Source organism: Melopsittacus undulatus, chromosome 16 (assembly GCF_012275295.1).
Source record: "Melopsittacus undulatus isolate bMelUnd1 chromosome 16, bMelUnd1.mat.Z, whole genome shotgun sequence".
Taxonomy (NCBI): Eukaryota; Metazoa; Chordata; class Aves; order Psittaciformes; family Psittaculidae; genus Melopsittacus; species Melopsittacus undulatus.
This window is the reverse complement of record NC_047542.1, coordinates 525,064-545,428: the sequence shown is the minus strand read 5'-3', so window position 1 is coordinate 545,428 and position 20,365 is coordinate 525,064. Positions and strand designations below refer to the sequence as shown.

The window sequence follows — 20,365 nt, the reverse complement described above, 5'->3', positions numbered from 1 at the left end:
GGACATGTAGTTCCCGTGGGGGGGCGCCGCACCTGCCCGCGCAGGAAGGACTACAACTCCCGGCAGCCCCCGCGGCCCGCTGCACCTGCACGGCACCGGACTACAACTCCCAGCAGCCCCCGCGAGCCGCCGCCATCGGGGCTGCCGGCTCCCTCCCACCGAGCGAGGAGGCAGCGCCGCCCGCCGGGCCCGTGGCACCGGGCAGGGCCGGGGAGCAGCGATGGCCTTGCCGGCACCGGCTCCAGGGGAGCGGGGCGAGGGGCAAGGCCCCAGCCGGTTCCCTGCTCCACCGGCCCCAACCGGGACCGTTTCCAGTGGGGTTTGGCTCCATTACGCCCTCTCGTGGCTGCAGCGTTCGTGAGCGGTGCTCTGCGTGCTGAGCATCCCTCTCCCGGCAGGCGGTGACGGTGCCCAGCGGAGGGGCTGCCCCTCAGGTACCCAACCGCAGAGGAACCGCAGCAGGAGCGAACTGGTCAATGATCACTGACACGTCCCCCAGAACAGTGGCATTGCACAGACCGGGTTGGGTTGAAGGGACCTTAAAGCTCCTCCAGCTCCAACCCCTGCCACGGGCAGGGACCCCTTCCACTGGAGCAGCTGCTCCAAGCCCCTGTGTCCAACCTGGCCTTGAGCACTGCCAGGGATGGGGCAGCCACAGCTTCTCTGGGCACCCTGTGCCAGCGCCTCAGCACCCTCCCAGGGAACAGCTTCTGCCTAAGAGCTCAGCTCAGTCTCCCCTCTCTTGGGCAGGTTCAAGCCATTCCCCTTGGCCTGTCCCTACAGGCCCTTGTCCCAAGCCCCTCTCCAGGTTTCCTGCAGCCCCTTTAGGCACTGGAGCTGCTCTCAGGTCTCCCCTTCAGGAGCCTTCTCTTGTCCAGGCTGCCCCAGCCCAGCTCTCTCAGCCTGGCTCCAGAGCAGAGCTGCTCCAGCCCTCGCAGCAGCTCCATGGCCTGAGAGACATTACAAAGTATGTTGTTTGCCACAGTGTATTGTATTCCCGGCTGGAAGTGTGAACCTGGATGATGATCCAGTAGTAACTGGTGAAGTATTTCTTCTTAATCTCTATTCTCTCTGCAGTAATGATTTAATGCATTGCTGCCTTTCTTCACTACTTTACTGTATACCTGTATCTCTGATTTGTTTTATTGTACTTATGCATTATACATAGAGAGGTATTTACTTAATTCACATTAGTGTGCCTGCTTTAGTGTGCTTGTTTAATAAACTCTGCATAATACACAGCCAGTGTGTGGTCACTTTGTGGTGTTCCCTGTCCATCAGCAGAACACTCAGCTGTGGGAATGCGATGGGGGCAGATTCCCAATGGTGTGGGGCTGGAGCAGCACCAAGGCTGGTGATGGGGACCCCGGGGCCGGGACTCCCCGTGGCGGTGGCAGTCCCGGCCCGTTGGTTCCTCCTTCCGTGGGGCCCTCGGGGCGGCGGCCACCGTGACATCAGGCCTGGCTGGCGCCGAGTGCAAATCGCCGCCGCCCCGCGACCCGCCTTCTCCCGCAGCCAACAAAAGCCCCGGGCGGCCGCCGGCCCCAGCACCGCTCCCGATACCGACCGGCCCGGCCCGGCCCGGCCCAGCTGCAGGTAGGTGCGGGGCCCCTCCGGTGCTCGGTCCCGTTGCGGAGCCAGCGGCTCCATCCCCGGAGCTACCGCATCCCTCGGGATCACGCACTCGGTGGGATGCGGGGGGCCGCGGACCCCACCGTGTGCGCGCACATGGGGCACACGCGGAAGCCAAAGCTCTTGCATCAGCCCTGTGAACTTTGCTAACGCGGCAGAGAGCGCGCATCCGCGGGTGCTTCCCGTCGGCACTCCCGTCTCTCAATGGGATAGCTCGGAGCTGTGGTCCTCGCTCGGCGCTTGCATCCCGTTCCCTTGTCGCTTCGCTGGCAGGGAAGCTCACGCCGCGGAGATGGGGCCAGCTCCGGCCTCTCCGCTGCCGTGCGTTGAACGTTCCGGTGGGGAGGAACTGACGGGGTACACGGGGGAACCGCTTGCAGGAGCCGCTTCCCAAACCTCCGAGCGGGGCCAGCGCGTAGGAGCGGGTGCTGATGAGCACTTGGCAAACAGAGACAGGGATAGACCGGGTGAGAAGGTGAAGCGCTTAAAGTAGCGTTTGGTGTGAGATGGGCTTTGGATGCTGCATCTCCTGGTGTCTGTGGCCACTCCTGGCCCTGAGGAGGACCATGGTGCCCTCCCTGCTCCCGCGGGTCGGTGGCTCCATCTGCCCAGCCTCAGACTCGCTGCCGGCCTCTCCTGTCCCCTGCATCGGGGTCTCTCTGGCTGGGATGTCAGTGCCTGAACCTCTGGAGTGACCGGTTTCTCTTCTGCGCTCCCTGCTGCTGGGAGGCAGCACAAAATGACAAGGATGTGACCGATTAAGGGCTTTGCAAAAGCTCAAGTGAGCTTGGACAGGTTATGGATTGGGATTCCGGCAGGAAGTTTTCCTTGGAATCCCTGAAAACTCTTTTGTTTGTTTTTTTTCCTGGGTAAAATTAGTTTTTTTTCTTTGAGGAACGCAGTTGGGATCAAGTTGCCTTGGCAGCCAAGGCTTGGAAGCAGTGTGGGCAGCAGCCACAGCGTGCTGGTCCATAGGCAATAGCCCGGCTCCAGGCAACACTGGCCATACCAGCCCTTTCCCTGGCCCAGGAAATCTGGAAGCTGCCTCAGTGGTGGCAGCAGAGGCAGTGCCAGGCTGTGCTGCATCAGGACCTGTAGAGCAGATGAGCTGTGTGTGAGTGGATCATGGACCCTCCTGACTTTCTGCCTCCTCTCATGGCAAAGCCCTCAGCTGGGCCTGGGGCTGCTGCTATGGTTTCATCCCTTCTGACTTGTCCCTTTGCCAGGCTATGTAATAATCCTGCATGGACTGCTGTGAACATTCTAGGAAGTGAAGTTCGTGCAGCACTGATGGCATTTTCTGCCATCCACTTGTACTAACAATAATTGGAACAAAGAAAGAACCTTTTAAAGGTCTTCTGTTCTTCAGTGATCTCCTCCAAGCACAAAATAATTGCTCTGCCATTGATGACTGTAGGATACAAGTAGAACATCTCAATACATAGAACCTGCAGTGCTGTTTGACACTGTTGGACACTTCAGATTTGGCTGGACAGGGTGTTTGGACATATAGCCTAGGTCATGCTTTGCCTAAGAAGGTTGCAGCAGATGATCCTGGTATTCTATGATGCTCTGGCTCTCTGGGCGCTCCCATAGTAGCGCATGGTGGTGGGTGCTGCTTCAGCTCCAGCAGGTCAATCCCAGCCGCTCTCTGGTAGGGCTGCCAGCTTTGCACACTGATCTAAGGAGAGGCTGACTGTGTGTTCCTTCTTGGCTTTATCTGCTCACTGCTTCCCCTTACAGCCCAGGTTTAGATAACATCCCAAACCACCAGGTCATACTGGTTCCTCTCTGGTCTATGCTGGTGGCTTAGCATAGCTTTGAAATATGGGTGAGTCTGTAGCTTACATTTGACCCAGCGAAATGCAAAGGGTCAGACATCAGACACTAAAACTGAACTCCAGAAGTGTCAGACCTGGGTGGTTCTGTGTGGGCCTCGCTCGTGTCTGCACTGCCCAGTGACACAGCTCTTGGTATAAGAGCTTGGGTTTTGAGGCCCCTTGACTTACCCAGAGCAGATGATGGGCCAGCTCCATGCCTGGTGCAGAGGATCATAGAATCCCAGCATAGTTTGTGTTGGAAGGGCCCTTAAAGCTCATCCAGTTCCAACCCCTGCCATGGGGTCCAACCTGGCCTTGAGCACTGCCAGAGATGGATGCTATCTGTAGGATTGTGTTCACTGTGAGGCTGTGGTACATGGGATGTGGAGCTGCAGGAGGGATCTTGCGTTTTGGCAGCCCTGGGTTTGTCTCTTGCCTTATGCTCAGTGAGGTCTCTGGCTGCAGGACTGTTGCCTCCTGTTTCTCATTGTGAGTGGGTCCAGAGTGATATGGAGAAGTGTGACTGCAGTCACTGTGTGTTGCAATGGGGCAGAAAATGGTGTGAGCTCCATGGTGCAAAATACACACAACTCCAGCAAAAAAACCATGCTGGAAGGGTTGCAAACTCTGTGGCATGTCTTCCACTAGTCATTATTCATGGAATTGGGATGGTCATGACCAGTTGAACTCGGAAGTTGGCTTCTGAGATGGCTGGTGTGGGCCCTGGGCTCCATGAGCAGGGTGCTCCACACCTTTTTCTTTCCTGCTGATACTGACCTGTAGCAGAAACTGCTTTTTGGTGTCTCTTGTGGCTCTCAGCATGTGCCTGTGTATGTTGTGGTCTAAGAGGGGATTCCCAGCAGTTAAATCTTATCTCAGGCTTCATCTGTGCCCAGCCTTGAGCTGTCACAAGCCTGGCTATCCCCAGGACAAACTCATTTTCATGGTCTCTCTCCCCACCCTGGTGTGTGCCAGGAGGTCTTGCTCGGATGAGGCTTTGCCCACTGAAATCCCTGTGACATGGCTTAAACTACAACCTCCCATGGTGGATGGAGGAAAAGAAGCAGCAAAAGGGCTCGATCTCCTCTTGAGGCAAACATCAGATGAGCTTCGCCCAGAAGCATCTTTTCTCCTCCCGGAGACTTGCAGGAGCTCAGGGAATGTGTCCCCACTGCTGATGTCTCACTTTGGGCAGATGAACCACGTAGCATGGGACAAAGTCTCTTCCTTCACTGCTGCTGTAAAGGGAAAGTAAAGGTGCCCTGGAGGCAAAGGGGAGCAGCAGGCTCCAAACCACAGGAGGCAGCTTGTCCCTGGGCACGATGCTGATCACCTGGCTGTGGGGCAGGGAGTGATGGGGATAGGCAAGAGCACAGGGGCAGAGGGGGCTGCCAGTGTCCTGCTATTGCAGATGAGGGGTCTGGGCACAGGGACAGAGGGGGCCAGTGGGCCCCTGATGCTGCGGATGTTTCTGCCCTCCAAGGAAACTCCTGAAGCAGGTCGGGTCCTGCTCCGGGGGCAGGAGGGAAAAACAGGCTCTGGAGAGGAACACTTCATGTCCTTTTAAGGCAATCCAAAGGCTGGGACTGGGATGACCAGGCTGGAAGGGAGGGATCTGGCACGGCAGCGTCTTCAGAAGAGAGACTTCCCATGCACTGGGATCACACCCGGATCCACGGCCCCTGGAGCCAGCACAGCCGCTGAGCTGCAGGCAGTGCCCCTGCAGCCTGCCCACTGCTAAACTGGGCTGAGCCCAGCTTCCCCTTTCCATTTCCTGGCAAAACACACCCAGGGAAGAGCTCGACCTTCCCATAGACTGGAAGGTACCGAGGTCTCGCTGTGCTCTGTGAACAGAGGGTCTCAGCGCTTCCTCCTCCCTCTTCACCCTGTTTGATGTTATACAGCCCCTGGTCCCGTTGTGCTCAACATCCCTCTCCTGCCAGGCAGGCTTAGGGGACCTTGTCCTGCTGCTTTAGCTATCTGGGATTGGGGAGCACATGGGGAGGGTGATATCTGCTGCCTGTCCCCACATGGGGGAAGGATGGAGAATTCCAGAAGTGCTGATGGAGAGAGGCCTCTGGAGACCTCCCAGGCTGTAGCTTGTGCTCATCACCTTCCTTATGTCACTGGGCACCACCAAAAAGTGTTTTGGCAAAGTGCTTTGGTTGCTGTTAGATCCTCCCTCACCAACAACCTTGTTCAGAATCTCCTCGTAGGACTTTGGTGTTTGAATGACTCGAGGTTTATGTTGGCCTGGTCTTCAGAAGCATCAAGGTCCCTCTGGGTTGGAGCTCTGCTACTTCTGTTCACTGCTCACAGTGTTTTGGGGTTATCTGCAAAATCACACACTAAGGGGCCTCCTGACCATGTCTCATCAGATACATTTCAGGAAAGAGGAGAGAGAAACAGAAGCATTTCCATCCTGCCAAGGAGCTGCATGGTGGCTTGAACTGGTGCATTGTCCTGGGCATGAACCTGTGTCCCTGGGGCTGTGGAATTCCTTGTACCTGCAGTCTTGAGGGAGATGCAGAAACTTGTACAGGGAGATGGCCAGGCAAGGCAGAGGCTGATGATGCTATAGGGGACAAGAGCCTGGTGGTGGCAGAGGTCAGCTCCTGCCCTTTGGGTAACACTCACTCTACCCCTGCCTTGTGGTGGCAGAAATGGAAGGGGTGTTTGAAGAGGAGAAGCTGGAGCTGTTTCCAGCCACGGTGACAGCTTGTACCCTGTCCTGCACCAAGGATCACTCACCATGGCACCGCTGCACTGCTCTGTCCAGGGGCCATAGCAGGGCTGTGAGCTCATGAGCTTGGTGCCGTGGGTACCTCTGTAAGCACAGTTTCCCATCATTGTCCTGCTTCCTTCCTTGTCCTGGCACAGAAAGGACCTGGGAGGTCCCAAGGCTTTGGGGACAGCAGGATTTGTGCTGCTCCTGGCTGGCAGGAGCAGTGGTCCTCAGGAGGTAGCTCATACTGCTGGGTGCTGAGTTCATTCTGCTTATGACAGCCCTGTGGGTGTGCAGGCAGCAAATACGGGTGGTGCCTGCACATGCAGATGTGCAACAGCTGCTGGAGCACTGCTGGGGGTGCCCACTACAGCCCCCTCGCTCTGTCCCATCCCTGCCTCCTGCCCCATCCCTGCCTCCTGCCCCATCCCTGCCTCCTGTCCCATCCCTGCCTCCTGTCCCATCCCTGCCTCCTGCCCTATCCCTCCCTCCTGCCCTATCCCTCCCTCCTGTCCCATCCCTGCCTCCTGCCCTATCCCTCCCTCCTGCCCTATCCCTCCCTCCTGTCCCATCCCTCCCTCCTGCCCTATCCCTCCCTCCTGTCCCATCCCTGCCCTACCTCCTGCCCTGACACCGTTCCTGCCCATGCTGTCTCTGCAGGATGCCGAACTGGGGCGGAGGGAAGAAGTGTGGTGTCTGCCAGAAGGCCGTGTACTTTGCCGAGGAAGTGCAATGTGAAGGCAACAGCTTCCACAAGTCCTGCTTCTTGTGCAGTGAGTACCAGCCCTTCCCTCACCCTCTCACCCTGCATCCAGGCAGCACCCATCAGCTTTGTGTTTATGGGCTGGGTGGATGCTCAGGAGCCTTTCCCTGAGCAAGGACTGGGGCAAGAGACAGAGACTCACTGAACAGTGGTGGCAGGAGGTGGCACATCCCATGCAGTGCTCTGGGCTGGTGCTACCTTGAATCTTCCAAGTGGCTTTGCTGCACTAAAAAGCTGTTTGGGCCTTGGAGACAGGCATGGGATCTGCACTTGTGTCCCTGGAGATGATGGGAGGAAGATGAAGTCCTGTGCTGGCCCTTGTGCTGATGGAAGCAGGAGATTGTGGGTGACCTCAGTGCAGAGATCCTTTCCTCTGCTTGCTCTGCAGGACCCTGCATGTACTCATGGGTTCATGCTGCAGGTCCCCAGACCCTTCTCCTCCCTTTGGGGATGAGGGCAGCAATGCAGGGACAGGTGAACAGTGGCACGGTGCTGAGAGCAACTCCTCAAGGCTGGGTGTCCACATCCAGGGGGCTGCAAGGCCTTTCAATACAAAGATGACCCATATCCTCAGCCTGTGTTTTATCAGCATTGTGTCCCTTGCAGGCTATCGGGATCATGTGCTAGCAGCATCACGCATGTTGCCTGTGTGTGCTGATGGCTCATCATCATGATGTGCCATTCTGCATCTGGCACAGCAGCAAGAGAAGTGCATCCTCAGAGCAGGATTTAACATCTTCTGAGGTTTAATGTTTCCTTGCCTGGTCCCTGTTCCCTGCTCCCATAACAGCAGCCCATTGCAGCAGGGAGTGCAGGCAGGATCTTTGCCATATGGGCAGTGAACAGAGCTCGGGCCTATAAAGAGGCACTCAACCAGAACTGATGTCAGTAGACCTATGCCAGCAGGGAAATACCAGTGTCCCCATGGGGCTACGCTCCTGTGTCCACCTGGCACGGACACCAGAGCCTTGGCCAGGCTCCTGGGATGTGGCGTGCACAGATGGATGCAGATGTGAGGGGAGCTGCTGCTCCATCCCTGCTCCCTGTGCAGCATGGCCGGTAGCTTCTCTGTGTGGGAGTTCCCAGGCTGGAAGCATTGCTTTGGCTCGAGAGGACGAGGAAGGGATGCTGCAGAGAGGCTTTCCCTGGGCTGTGCCTGTGCTGCAGCTGCTCTCTGCAGCAGGAAGTCCTGGTTCTTCTACAGACCCAGATAAGGAGGCTGGGGAATGGTGCCTGTGTTTTCCCCTGCCACTAGCTTTTGCCATCCGAGCCTATGTCAGTGGAGAAGCTCAGTAATGGGGACTGAGATCCCATTGCACTGCATCTGTCCTTCCCTGTTGCCCTCTGCACACATCTGGATTGCTAGGGGCAGCTTCTGCCATGCCATATTGGCACCCAGAGCCATACAGGTGGACAAAAGGCATTGCTTCAAGAAGGAAATACATGGCCAAAGTGGAGAATAAGGAAGCAGGTTGCAAGGGAGTGCTCCAATGGGGCTCCTGTCCGTGTGTTTTAAGATGTTCATAATCCCCTTCCATGTATCCCAGAGGTTCTGCCCATCCTTCCTGCAGGCTCCCCACTTCAGGCTGTGGCTCTTCCCAGTTCCATGACACCGAGATCCACATTCAGGTTCCCAGCCTGGTCCCCAGTGCTGTGCTTGGGCCCCATCAGAGAGCCTGAAGCCCTTATCTTTAGGGGAGAAAAACAAACACTTTGACCTGACCTGCCCCAAAAGCAATCAGAAAGGAGCCAAACATACCACAGTGCGTTAGCACCGGAGATGGGCTGAGGGAGTGCCCTGGTGATTGACTCGGTGGCATCGCTCCAGCTGAGTCAACAGGACACAGCAGGAATGTTCTGTAATGAGACCGTTTGGCCTCTGGAAGTGGCAGCAGCTCTTGTCTAATTGTTTGGTGGAGCTCTTAGAAAAACAAAGGGTCCTTAACGGGGTGAGTGCTTTGTGCTGGAATTCCTGCCATGCAGAAGCCAGGAGCTGGGGGCTGATTTCTAGGAAGCAGGGGAAGGATTCTCCTGCTGCCTCTCAAGGGTCTGGTCTGTGTTAGTGCAGGGGAGGGACTGGGGAAGCTTAGGTTAAAGCTCTAAACCCACCCAGGGGAGAGAGAAAGACAGATGCCATTGGGATCATTAGGAAAAGCTCTTTAAATGTGCCCAAATTCCCCTCCTGGAGGGTCTGTCTGAATGCTCCCGATGAGCTCCAGGGTGATGCAGAGAACCCCAACACCAGCCAGGTAGCTACAGGAGCAGTCAACCAGAGCTGGCCAAGCTCAGCAAGGATGCTTTGGAGGTGGGATGGGAGCCCACAGCCAGGAGATGACCCTGTCAGATCCTCCTTAGATGGCTCGAGACTTTTCCTTTTCCACCTCCTGCTCCCAGCAGCAGCACTCAGGGCTCTCCACGGTCCTTATTTAGTAACGGGGCTGCCTCAGCCCTGCGCTTGGAGCTGTGGTTTGTGCTGTTTGCATTCCTGTGCTATTGGTAAAGGCCAAGGAACGTTTCTGCAGGCAGAGAGGCCAAAGGGCTGCCGAGAGCCTCGACATTTAAGGCCTGTGAGCGGGATGGGAGGGCTGGGTGGCTGCCAGTGCTGTGGACTCTGCCCCCCAGGCAGGCAGTGGGGATCCCTGCGAGCCGGTTTGGGTGCTGCTTGCTGGGTGGTGTGTGCCAGGAAGGGATTTAAGCCAAGGTGGGGGCTGAGATCAGAGCTGGGACAGGAGGCAGGGAAACCTAAAAGTAAGGAGAAGAGTCCATGAAGCCTGAGCCCAGTGCCAAGCCCAAGCTCTGGATGGGCTCAGCTGCACCCCCAGCCTGGCTGCTGTCTCCTCTGTCCTGTCTTACATCCCATGTTGATCCCCAAGGTTTGAACACCCAGCTCAGTTACAGTTCCTCACCTGAGACCACCCCCTGCACATATCCAGACTGCTTTGGGTTCAAAGGACCTTAAAGCTCATCCAGCTCCAACCCCTGCCATGGGCAGGGACCCCTTCCACTGGAGCAGCTGCTCCAAGCCCCTGTGTCCAGCCTGGCCTTGAGCACTGCCAGGAATGGGGACACAATAGCATGGACTCTTCTGTTGTGGTCTCGGGTCTGGAGAACAGCCTCATGTGCCACAACCCTTGCAGCCCATCAGCTGCGGTGATGCTGCAGGTCTGCTTTGGTCTTCTTAAACACAAGGAGTAATGTACTTGCCTCCATTCCTTTCCCCCAGTGACTATTGCTATTTGCAGTGGATGGGCAGTGTGGCAGGGCTGTGTCTGCCGGGGGCAGGGACATCCATCCCTGTGCTCCTGAGTCCTGCAGGTGTTTGTAGGGGAATTTCAACCTCCTCTGGTTTAAGTGCATCTGCAGGATACCAGCACCGGGAGGGTTAACAGAGCTTTGTCTTAGTGCCGACCTTGTAGCTTTGGTGGTTGCTTCCTTTTAAAGCCAGACAATGTGCTTGTTGTGATCCTTATCTCCAGCTGTTTTGCATGCACTCCCTTTACCCGGGATGTGATCTGGGGTTTCCTTACTCCTTGAAAGCTGATCTCCCATTCCTTGTGCGGACTTGTTTCCTGCAGGTAATTAGTGAGCTCTGGGTGAGCTGCCTAACGACCCTCCCCTCTTTTCCAGTGGTCTGTAAGAAGAACTTGGACAGCACCACTGTTGCTGTGCATGGAGAGGAGATCTACTGCAAGTCCTGCTATGGCAAGAAGTACGGTCCCAAGGGCTATGGATACGGGCAGGGAGCAGGGACCCTGAGCACTGACAAGGGCGAGTCTCTGGGCATCAGATATGAAGAGTGAGTTTAAGTCTTGTTTTCGAAACCAGAGCTGTGGTGTGCACCTTCCCCCCCACATCTCTCTGCTTGTGATGCTTGGGCAGTGCAGCCCACGCTGAGCTTCAGCAGTGTTTCATCTGGAGCATGCCATGAGCTGCTCTGCCCTTCTGCTCCTCAGGGAATCCTGCTGAACCCTGTCTGCAGGGTGGGATGGGGCTTGATGGGACACGTCCGCAATGCCTGAGCACTTCCCCATCCCCTCCTAACACAGCCATGTGCCCAAAGCCCTTCCAAACTGGGCTAGGATGTGTAATCCCATGGCTCTTCCCTCCTCCATCATGTGCAGCCCTGACCACGAACTCCCTCCCACCCACAGGGGCCAGTCCCACCGACCCACCAACCCCAACGCATCCAGAATGGCCCAGAAAGTCGGAGGTGCTGATGGGTGCCCTCGCTGTGGCCAAGCCGTGTATGCAGCCGAGAAGGTGATCGGAGCTGGAAAGGTAGGAAGGGGTTGGGATGGATGGGCCACTGTGAGCGGTGTGTACCAGGGAGACCTTCAGAGAAGGTCTTGGATGGACCCATGGGCTGCTGCAGGCTCAGCTTGGGGTCTGGTGGCCTGGAATCAAAGCCTGGCACCAAAAGGAGATCTTGGCATGTCCGGAAACCAGGTTCTCCAGCTGCATCGCTCCTACAGGCTTATAGGTTCAGAGCCCTGCTCTGGATGTGGCCACTGCCCACATGGGCTGACCCTGCTGTGCTCTGTCCTCCCTGGGGCTTCTGTGCTTGTCCTGTCCCCAGAGCAAGGGGAAGAGGCACCAAGTCAACAAGGAAGGGCCTCCCACAGCAGCATCGTGCCCTGGCTGGCAGCAAAGGCGCTTGTGATGAGCACATTGAGGGTCAGCCCAGGGTTGGGAGCTGAATTTACCCTCAAAACCATCATCTGGGCTTCCTGGCAGGCTTCTGGCCTCCGTGTTTACAAGGAACCAAAGCTGGCAAAGCCATTAGACTGGAGCGAGGATTCCAGAGCGTGTATTTCATGTGCTAATGTTTGCTGGATGACTCCAGCGCCACCTCCTCCTCCAGCCCCCGAATTTCACATTTTCTTCCAAAAAAGGTTTCATGTTTTCCAAAGGGTTTGTTTAAATTCCTCCTGGAGCAGCTCTGGCTGCCTCTGAGCTCATGTATCCCCAGAGGCCTGGCAGAGCCAGGCAGGGGGGGATATTTGGGGGTATTTTTAAACACTGCCTGATTCCTGCATCCTCAGTGTCTGTTTGCTGCCTGCTTGGAGCTGCAGTGCTGGGGCAGGTCCCCATCCCTGCTGCAGATGCTGGATCTCAGCTGGGTAACCTGCAGGGTCCCTCCTGCTGCTCCAGGAGGACAATCCCCAAAAGGAGGGTGATTGCTCCTTACAAATGATTCCTGGAGGAGGGTGAAATGTCCCAGCAGTGGCCACACCTGATGTTTCCTCTCTGTATCTCCCCCCCCGGGGCTGGGAGGATCATTCTTCCCACACAAAACCTTTCACCCCGTTCTCAACCCTCTTTGCCAACGGCTTTGGGTCAGAATCAGGGAAGTGATGGTGTTGGGAAGCCAGAGCCTCGTGTCTGACCAGGCTCTGCTCCTGTCCCACAGTCCTGGCACAAGTCCTGCTTCCGCTGTGCCAAGTGTGGCAAAAGCCTGGAGTCCACCACCCTGGCAGACAAAGATGGGGAGATCTACTGCAAAGGTGAGTGCCACCTTCCCTGTGAGTGCCACCTTCCCCACTGGCTTGTCCCGAGCTGCAAAGGGTGGAAGCAGGGCCTGAAAATGCCTGTGCATGGAGCAGGATGGGGCTGAGGTTTGGTTGGGTTTCCTGCTGTTTGCCCAACCCAGCAAACCCTGTCCTGTTCAGGCAGTGCCTGCTTTGAGAGGAGGGGACCTGCTTGTGTTCAGCCGCCAGCCTTACCCATCTCTCCCTTCCCATCCTCTGCAGGTTGCTACGCCAAGAACTTTGGTCCCAAAGGCTTTGGCTTCGGGCAGGGTGCTGGGGCGCTGGTCCACTCGCAGTGAGGCATCAGGAGCTGGTACCCAGGGCTCCTCTGTAGCAGCCTGTGCTGCTCAACCCGCACCGCACCGCAGCGAGCATCCCACCACCACCAGTAACCACCCGCTGCTTCACAGCACGAGCCCCGTCCTCCCGCCCTGACCCGGTGCATCCTGACACCATGGGATTCCCAGCATCATTCCCATCAGGTCCTGCGGGTACCGGCAGGGGGTCAGCTCACAGCACCCGCAGCCAGGCCTGCAGCATCCCGCTCCGTGCTGCCCATCCCACTGGGATGCGCGCTCAGCCGTGCCAGCAATAAACATCCAAACTGAGCCGTGCCTGGAGTTCATTCCCCATCGGGGCTCTGGAGGTGGCACAGGGGGACCAGAGCTGGGTCAGGAGGTGGAGGGAGGATGGGAAGCACTGGAAGCCGTGGTTTGCAATGGAAGGCAGGGACTGCTCGGTGCGACCTGAGCCAGCCCAGCTGAGCTCTGTAGGGCAGCCAGGCCAGGCTCTCCGTGCTCCCAAGGTGGATATCCATGGGAAGAAGAGCAGTTAGTGCTGGGAGGCCAAAGACAGACTCTGCTGGGTGTGTTGGTAGCACCACATGCACACACTATGGACACTCCTCTCAGTGTTGGTGTTGCTCCAGTGCTGAATAACTCAAAGCTTTTCACCTGGAGCTTACAGCCCTCATTCAGTGACAGTCTGGCAGCTTCCCAAAGGTTTAATTGGTTTTCATCCACGCTCTTCCCTTTCTGTGACTCTCTGGTTTCACTGGTGGGATGTCCCCACAGGGATCAGCCTTTCTGCAGCCTGGAGTTAGGAACTCCACAGGGAGTTTTGGTTTGGTTGTTTTTCTTTCCAAGTTATAAACATTGTGGTGGAGGAAATGAGGTGGCAGTGACTGGAGAAGTGCAACAGAGGCAACAATCCTCCTGTGAGGCAGGACTGGGGCTTCTTTATCAGCTTAAGCACTTTGTCCTGTTCCTCACAGCCTGGGTTTTACATGAAGCTGTTAGGAGGAGTAACTCTTTAAACATCTCAAAACCCCTCCCAAATCCCTGGTTTCCCAGCCTGAGACCCACATTCTACCTGGTCCCATTGCTCTGGGGTGTGTGGTTGGGGTGGTGAGGTGATAGTGGATGGCACTTGGCATGTGGAGCAGCCAGGTTGGACACAGGGGCTTGGAGCAAGCTGCTCTAGTGAAGGCGTCCCTGCCTGTGGCAGGGGACTGGGACTGGATGAGCTTTAAGTTCCCTTCCAACCCAAACCAGTCTTGATTCTATGATTCTTTGGTCTCTTCTTCCCATAGCTGCAGAGGTTGTGTCAGAGAGAGGGGATGTACTGACATACAACAAGTGTGATGGACCCCACAGAGCCTGCTTGCTCCTTAGGGCCTGGTCAAACCCAGGAGAAAGTGCTGGATTTGGGTTTCACAGGACCACAGACAGAAGCAGGTCGGGTGGAAGAGCCTTGCAGAGGTCTCAAATCCAACCTCCTGCTTAAGCCAGAGGAGGTGATGGGCAAGGCCCAGGGGCTTGGGGTGGGATCAAGGATGCTTTCGGGGCATCCCCTGCCCAAGCTGCAGCAGGATGCTCTGGCCATCTGCTACCCTCTGCTGGTTACTGCTCCCTGTACATGGGCACAGCCTGGTGCTGGACACCAGCACCCAAGTGCTGCCCAGCTCCCTTTTGAGGCAGCAGAGCCACATGGCACCCAGCAGCATCCATCCCTTGCTGCTGCCGGCATGGAAGGGCTGTGGGACCCAAACCGGCCTCTGAAGAGATGAACCAGAGGATTGGCTCGTGGCTGAGCACCCTGCGGCCTGGAGGCTGGTGGTGATGGAACCCATAGAATGGAATCAGAGAATCCCAGAATCCCAGCCTGGTTTAGGTTGAAAAGGACCTTAAAGCTCCTCCAGCTCCAACCCCTGCCACGGGCAGGGACCCCTTCCACTGGAGCAGCTGCTCCAAGCCCCTGTGTCCAACCTGGCCTTGAGCACTGCCAGGGATGGGGCAGCCACAGCTTCTCTGGGCACCCTGTGCCAGCGCCTCAGCACCCTCACAGGGAACAGCTTCTGCCTCAGATTCAACCTGAACTGTTTCAGTCTGAACCCATCATCTCTTGTCTTATCGCTCCAGTCCCTAATGAAGAGTCCATCTCCAGCATCCTTGTAGTCCCCTTCAGACACTGGAAGCTGTTCTGAGGTCTCCATGCAGCTTCTCTTCTCCAGGCTGAACAGCCCCAGTGTTCTCAGCCTGTCTCCATACAGGAGGTGCTCCAGCCCCTGAGCATCCTCGTGGCCTCCTCTGAACTTGCTCCAACAGCTCCGTGTCCTTACGCTGAGGATGCCAGAACTGCACCCACTGCTGCAAGTGGTGCCTCATGAGAACAGAGCTGAGCGGCAGGATCACCGGAGGAGGCTGGAGAGGCAGTGAGCAGCAGATCTGGAACTGGGTTTGGGGGGATTTGGCAGCCTTTGGCTTTCCCGGAGGGGAAGGAGACTGGTCTGGTTGGGCAACCAAAGTGCCCACGGACATCCCAGCTCATTGGAGCAGATCTGGGAGCACCAATCCCGAAACTTCTCACCTTGGCATCCCTGAAGCTGAGCTTTACCTGGGCGTGGGAAAGCAGCCTCGGATGCTCCTTTGGAGCACGGGGGGAGCCCACACTTCTGCTTTGCTCCTCCTGGGCACGCTGGGATGCTCATGCTGGCACCGGGGGCTGTGCTGCAGGGATGCAGAGGGCTGCGGGGGAGCCGCCTGACGTCAGGAAACGGGATGTCCTGGGACACCGGGATCTCCGCCAGCGCGGTGATGTTGGCCCCGGGGAGCACGAACCAGTTCTGGCTGCGGCAGGCGCTGCCCTGCCCTCTTAATGAGGGATAATGAGGAGCAGCTCAAGGCGCTGCAGACGTTTCCCCCGGCCACGCCGGCTGCAGGGATCGGGGTGATGGAGGGGCTGGAGCAGGAGGGGCTGCACCCCCCCCGGGGGTGATGCGGGAGCCAGGGGCTGAGCTGGGGGCACTGCCAGCCCCATGCAGTGATTCGTTCCCTTTGGCTGAGCGAACGGATCCCCAGCACCACAGCAGGCAATGACCATCACCCCCTTTGGCAGCCTCGGGTGTCCCCACCGTGACCCTCGGTGCCAGGCGCTGGCACAGGAGCTGCGCTGGCCGGAACGGGAACGAGAAGGGCAGGAAAGGAGCTGGGGTTTTGCCGCAGGGGAGGGCGGACAGCGACGGGAACGCGCTGGGCGCTGCATCCCCTTCCCATGCTCAAACGGGGGATGCTGGGCCCTGCTGGGAGCTTCACATTCCTGTGCCAGGGAATTGGGAGGGGGAGATCTGCTGCTGAGGGCTGGGGCAGCACCCTTGGGTGCAGGGCTAGGGGGGTGCCGAGAGCTGCCCTGCACAGGGACCAGACATCTCCTGCCTGCATGTGAGCCCCCACCCAGGGGTTCCCACAGCTTCTGGTTGGCTGGTGTTGCACACACAGACCCATAGCCCCCACTTCAACCACCACTGCACCCGATAGCCCCTTCCTGGCTGGTACTGCACTGAGAGCCCCCCGTCCCCACCAGGTCTGCACCCTGTTGCCTTGTGCCAGCTGGCACTGCACCCCAACAGCTGGCATTGCACTCCAACAGCCTGCACTGCAACCCCAACAGCTGCCACTGCACCCCTACAGCCCGCGCTACACCCCCAACAGCCCGCACTGCACCCCAACAGCCTGCACTGCACCCCAACATCTTGCAGTACACCCCCAACAGTTGGCACTGCAATCCCAACAGCTTTCACTGCACCCCAACAGCCTGCGCTGCACCCCAAAGCTTGCACTGCACCCCCAACCGTCTGCACTGCAACCCCAACAGCCTGCACTGCACCCCAAAGAGCTTGCATTGCACCCCAACAGCCTGCACTGCACTCCATGCCCTCGCTGCCATGCAGTGCTCCAGCCCTGCCCCAGCCCCTCTGCTGTGCAGCCCCATCCCCACACGCTGCCGGTTCACCCGAGGCCCTCGGGGCACCCCAAAAGCTCCTCCCGGTGCCGCGGGGCCGCCTGGGCCTGGCCGGGCTTCGCCTGGGCGTTGTGGGTGCCTGTGCTGCAGGAGGGGCCAGGCGAGGCAGGAATGCGAGTGGGAAGCAGCCGGGCAAGTAGCGACAGCTCCTGGGGCGCGCGGTGCCGGGATCCCACACACTGCGCAGGGCTGGGAGCAGAGCCCCGACAGCAGCACTGGGGCCGGCAATGGGGCTCCCCCCTGCGCACCCCCTCTGAGTGCCCCGGGGGCACCCGTGGGGTCCTGGGACGCTCGGCTCGGTGGGTGATGCTCCGGTGCTGAGGGAGCTGGGAGCCGCTATGACCCCCGAGAAGGTGCTGAGGGAGGGGGTGCTGGAGAAGCGCAGCGGGGGGCTGCTGCAGCTGTGGAAGAAGAAGCGCTGCCTGCTGACGGAGAAGGGGCTGCAGCTCTTCGAGCCCAAGGGCTTGCGGCGCAAGGAGCTGAGCTTCGCCCGCATGAAGGCAGTGGAGTGCGTGGAGTGGAAGGAGCGGCACATCTACTTCACCGTGGTGATGGACGACAGCCACGAGATCGACTTCCGCTGCGCGCAGGAGGATCCCGGCTGGAATGCCGCGATCACCATGGGCCTCGTCCGCTTCAAGAACCAGCAGGCGATCCAGGTCGTCCGTGCCCGGCACAGCTGCCGAGCAGGTACGGGGGGGGGGCAGGACCCACCGGAGGTCCCACCTCTGAGTGCTTCAGTGATTCCCTATGGGAATCACAGAGGGGGTCCCGTGGATGGGGATGGGACTGCTGGGTGGTGGCCCTGTGTCCCCTCTCTCTGCCCTTTGCATCCCCCATTGGGTTTCACCTCCATGCATCACTGGAGAGGGACTTTCTAACACCCTCCCTCCATCTGGGGTGGCCCCAAGGGATATAGGGCCCTTTGTCATCTTGCACATGGGATGATAATGAGGACGGTGGCTGGTTCCCCTCCCCAGCTCCCCTCGGGGCTGGATCCATGTCCCATCATGGGCCGGGTGGGTGACAAACTCCATCTCTCCGCAGTGGTGCAGTTTGACGCAGCCCCGGTGGGACAGCCCGTGGACATGCAGCATCCCAAGAGCAGGATGGAGATGGCCCTTGGCTCAGCGGGCAGCGGGGACAATGGGATCCGTACGGGCAAGTGAGGCCATTGCTGTCTGCTGCCAGGGGATGGGGATGGTGGCCCTGGGGACACCAGTGTGGGTGCCAAATCCCCTTGGCCTGGGGCAGGACAGCAGCGTCCTGGGAGCTGGGCTGGTGCAGCTGCAGGCATCCAGTCACATCCCCTTGGCATGACGGGGCAAAGGACACAGTCAATGCCACCATCGTGGGCTCCGGATGTGGCAGGAGGTGACATCCCTGCCTGGGGGCCCTCCAGCCCTCAGCTGACATGGCCAGGACCTTGGTGAACTGATGGGGACCCCTGGGCCTCTCCTGCAGGACAGGGGAGGGATGAGGTTGAGCCCGATGGTAGCAGGGTGATGGTGAGCTCTGCCTAAATGCCAGTGACACTGGGACAGATGGACATGGCCAGGGACACGGATCCCCCTTAGCCCCCATGTTGAGAAGGGGCTGCAGAGCTGCTGTTGCAGCAGGGACCCCTCTGGGCACTGTACCTGATGGCACGGTGATGGGACCATGCTGCTGGACACTGAGCTGTCCTCAAGCTGGTGGGGGACACTGGGGAAAGCAATGGAGACCCTGATTCCCTGTACCAAAAATGTCCCCAAACAGGACCTTCTGCTGCTTACCCTGGTGTTGCTTTGATCTGTGGGACCCTGCAGGGCATGGGAGAGCACAAGTCCTGCACAGAGCCTCTCTGGTCGTTGGCATCCCCCTAACGCTTCCAGCCCCCATCCCTCTCCGAGCCTCTCCGGTCCCCATCCCACTGCGGCTGTGTCCTTAGGGATTCTCACGGTGGTTTGCGGGCAGGGGACCCGGGAGCTGCCCGCCTGGCTCTGCAGGGATGGGGCTGGCTCTGCCTCGACAGGCAGCGCAGACACGAGCGCCTGGAGCCACCGGCGCTGCACAAGCCGGAGCCTGAGCCCCAGCGCCGCGGCCGGAGGCGCTGCGGATCCTCCTGCCGGGATGCGTGGGAATGGCAGAGCGGAGCATCCCGGCCCCAGGCCGAGCACCAGCCACCACCACCGGACCCACCAGGACCCATGGGGGCACCTCAGGGTGGCCGTGGGGGGGACGGTGGCGTGGCCAGAGCTCCCGGTGCAGGGCCAGGATCACACTGGCTCTTCCTGAGCAGCTGGGAATGAGCGTTTTGGGGGTTTTCCACCCAAGGAATACGATCCTTGGGTTTCAGAGCTGAGGCACCCCCTGCTTGTGACTGGGTGCAAATGAATCCGGATGTAAACCCTGCACATCCCTGTGCTGCGGCAGGGACGGAGGGACTGAAACACGGTGGGCTGCAGGGATGGTGGGACCTGGGGCCCTGCCCATAGGAAACACCCTGGGCATGGAGCCCTGCCTGGAGTAGCCCCCAGGCCTGGTCCCCACACGCATTCCAGGAGGGAGTGGGTTTCTCGGTGAAGGGGGGATGCTCAGACAGCATTCCCAAGGCAAGGATCTCTGTCCTGGGGGGTCTTGTAAATCCCCAGCACCATAGCCAGGGGATTCAGTGATGCTCAAAGCCCTGCAAACACCCAGGGGTGGGGAGCACGCAGCGGGAGGGGGTTTCTGAACTCTTCTGCATTTCGAGTTACTTTTGGATGATCTGATTCCTTGTTTTCGACCTTTCTACTCTCCCACTCACTGTGAATAGAGGTTTTCTGTTTTCCAAGTGCCAGCGAGGAACTGGGGAAGAAAACGGTTGAGCTGCATGTGTGTAATGGAGGAGGAAGGACAGAAAGAGCAAGGCAAATCCCATTTCAGATTGGACATAGGGAAACCCAAGATCCTAAACTCCTCATCTCTCTGCAGACCAACAGAGCTCCCGCCTGTACCACGTGTTCCTGCAGGATTGGGAATGTCCTGTGTGCAGACCCCTGGATCTGGCAGATGGATGGGAGCAGGGCCAGGGGTGGGCACTGGACAAATGGGAGGCAGTTTGGCTTCACCTCTCAGGGCTCAATAGATGATGCTGTGGAAAAGGTCACCCCGGAGCAGGCACAGAACTGGTGCATTCCCCAGCACAGGGATGGGGCCCAGTGGTGATGGGTGGAATTAAGCAAATGAGGTGACTTTACCCAAGAGAGCAACGTGGGGAAAGCAAGTGTGGGGGGGAGAAGGGCACTGGGAGCATTGCAGGAGGCCCAGCACGGTGAAGGTATTTTTAGTTGGCTCTTTGCATGGATACAAAGGAGCCCACAGTTCCCTTATGGAGAATCATGGAATAGTTAGAGTTGGAAAGGATCTTGAGGTCATCTTAAGAAAAGAAGGGAGAGGATGCATGGGAAGTGTTTCAATGCCCCTGGAGATGGGGAAGCTGAGGCATGGCATGAGGGTGTTTTGCAGCACCCCCATCTCCCCCAGCACACTGGCTCCAGGGTACCCTTGTGCTGGGTGCTGAGCCCCAGAGCAGAGTGAGGTTCCCCAGTGCTGCCCAAGTACAAAGGCTCTGCTG

General features: G+C 58.4%; 2 protein-coding genes across 3 annotated transcripts; both read left to right on the top strand.

Annotated features, from left to right (window-relative positions):
* The first annotated feature begins 1,441 nt into the window (after positions 1–1,441).
* Positions 1,442–13,076, top strand: CSRP1 (cysteine and glycine rich protein 1). Of its 2 annotated transcripts, none has more exons than XM_005140799.4 (6): positions 1,442–1,596; positions 6,838–6,950; positions 10,568–10,736; positions 11,092–11,218; positions 12,351–12,444; positions 12,691–13,076. In XM_005140799.4, exons 2-6 carry the CDS (start codon positions 6,839–6,841, stop codon positions 12,765–12,767), a joined length of 579 nt encoding a protein of 192 aa, XP_005140856.1. In that variant the 5' UTR covers positions 1,442–1,596; position 6,838; the 3' UTR covers positions 12,768–13,076. The 2 variants fall into 2 exon arrangements, with proteins under 2 accessions (XP_005140856.1, XP_033925840.1); XM_034069949.1 differs by lacking the exon at positions 1,442–1,596 and adding an exon at positions 6,519–6,537.
* Positions 13,077–16,874: 3,798 nt separating this feature from the next.
* On the top strand, positions 16,875–18,541 carry PHLDA3 (pleckstrin homology like domain family A member 3). The gene is made up of 2 exons (XM_005140812.3): positions 16,875–17,457; positions 17,815–18,541. Exons 1-2 carry the CDS (start codon positions 17,106–17,108, stop codon positions 17,934–17,936), a joined length of 474 nt encoding a protein of 157 aa, XP_005140869.1. The 5' UTR covers positions 16,875–17,105; the 3' UTR covers positions 17,937–18,541.
* The last annotated feature ends 1,824 nt before the right edge of the window (positions 18,542–20,365 follow it).

What these genes read in the sequence shown, in the direction of transcription:
- CSRP1 (XM_005140799.4), top strand. Translation starts at nt 6,839, where the DNA reads ATGCCGAACTGGGGCGGAGGGAAGAAGTGTGGTGTCTGCCAGAAGGCC. An exon ending in AGGTGATCGGAGCTGGAAAG is followed by an intron (nt 11,219 to 12,350) that starts GTAGGAAGGGGT and finishes CCTGTCCCACAG; the next exon opens with TCCTGGCACAAGTCCTGCTT. An exon ending in TGGGGAGATCTACTGCAAAG is followed by an intron (nt 12,445 to 12,690) that starts GTGAGTGCCACC and finishes CATCCTCTGCAG; the next exon opens with GTTGCTACGCCAAGAACTTT.
- PHLDA3 (XM_005140812.3), top strand. Translation starts at nt 17,106, where the DNA reads ATGACCCCCGAGAAGGTGCTGAGGGAGGGGGTGCTGGAGAAGCGCAGC. An exon ending in CCGGCACAGCTGCCGAGCAG is followed by an intron (nt 17,458 to 17,814) that starts GTACGGGGGGGG and finishes ATCTCTCCGCAG; the next exon opens with TGGTGCAGTTTGACGCAGCC.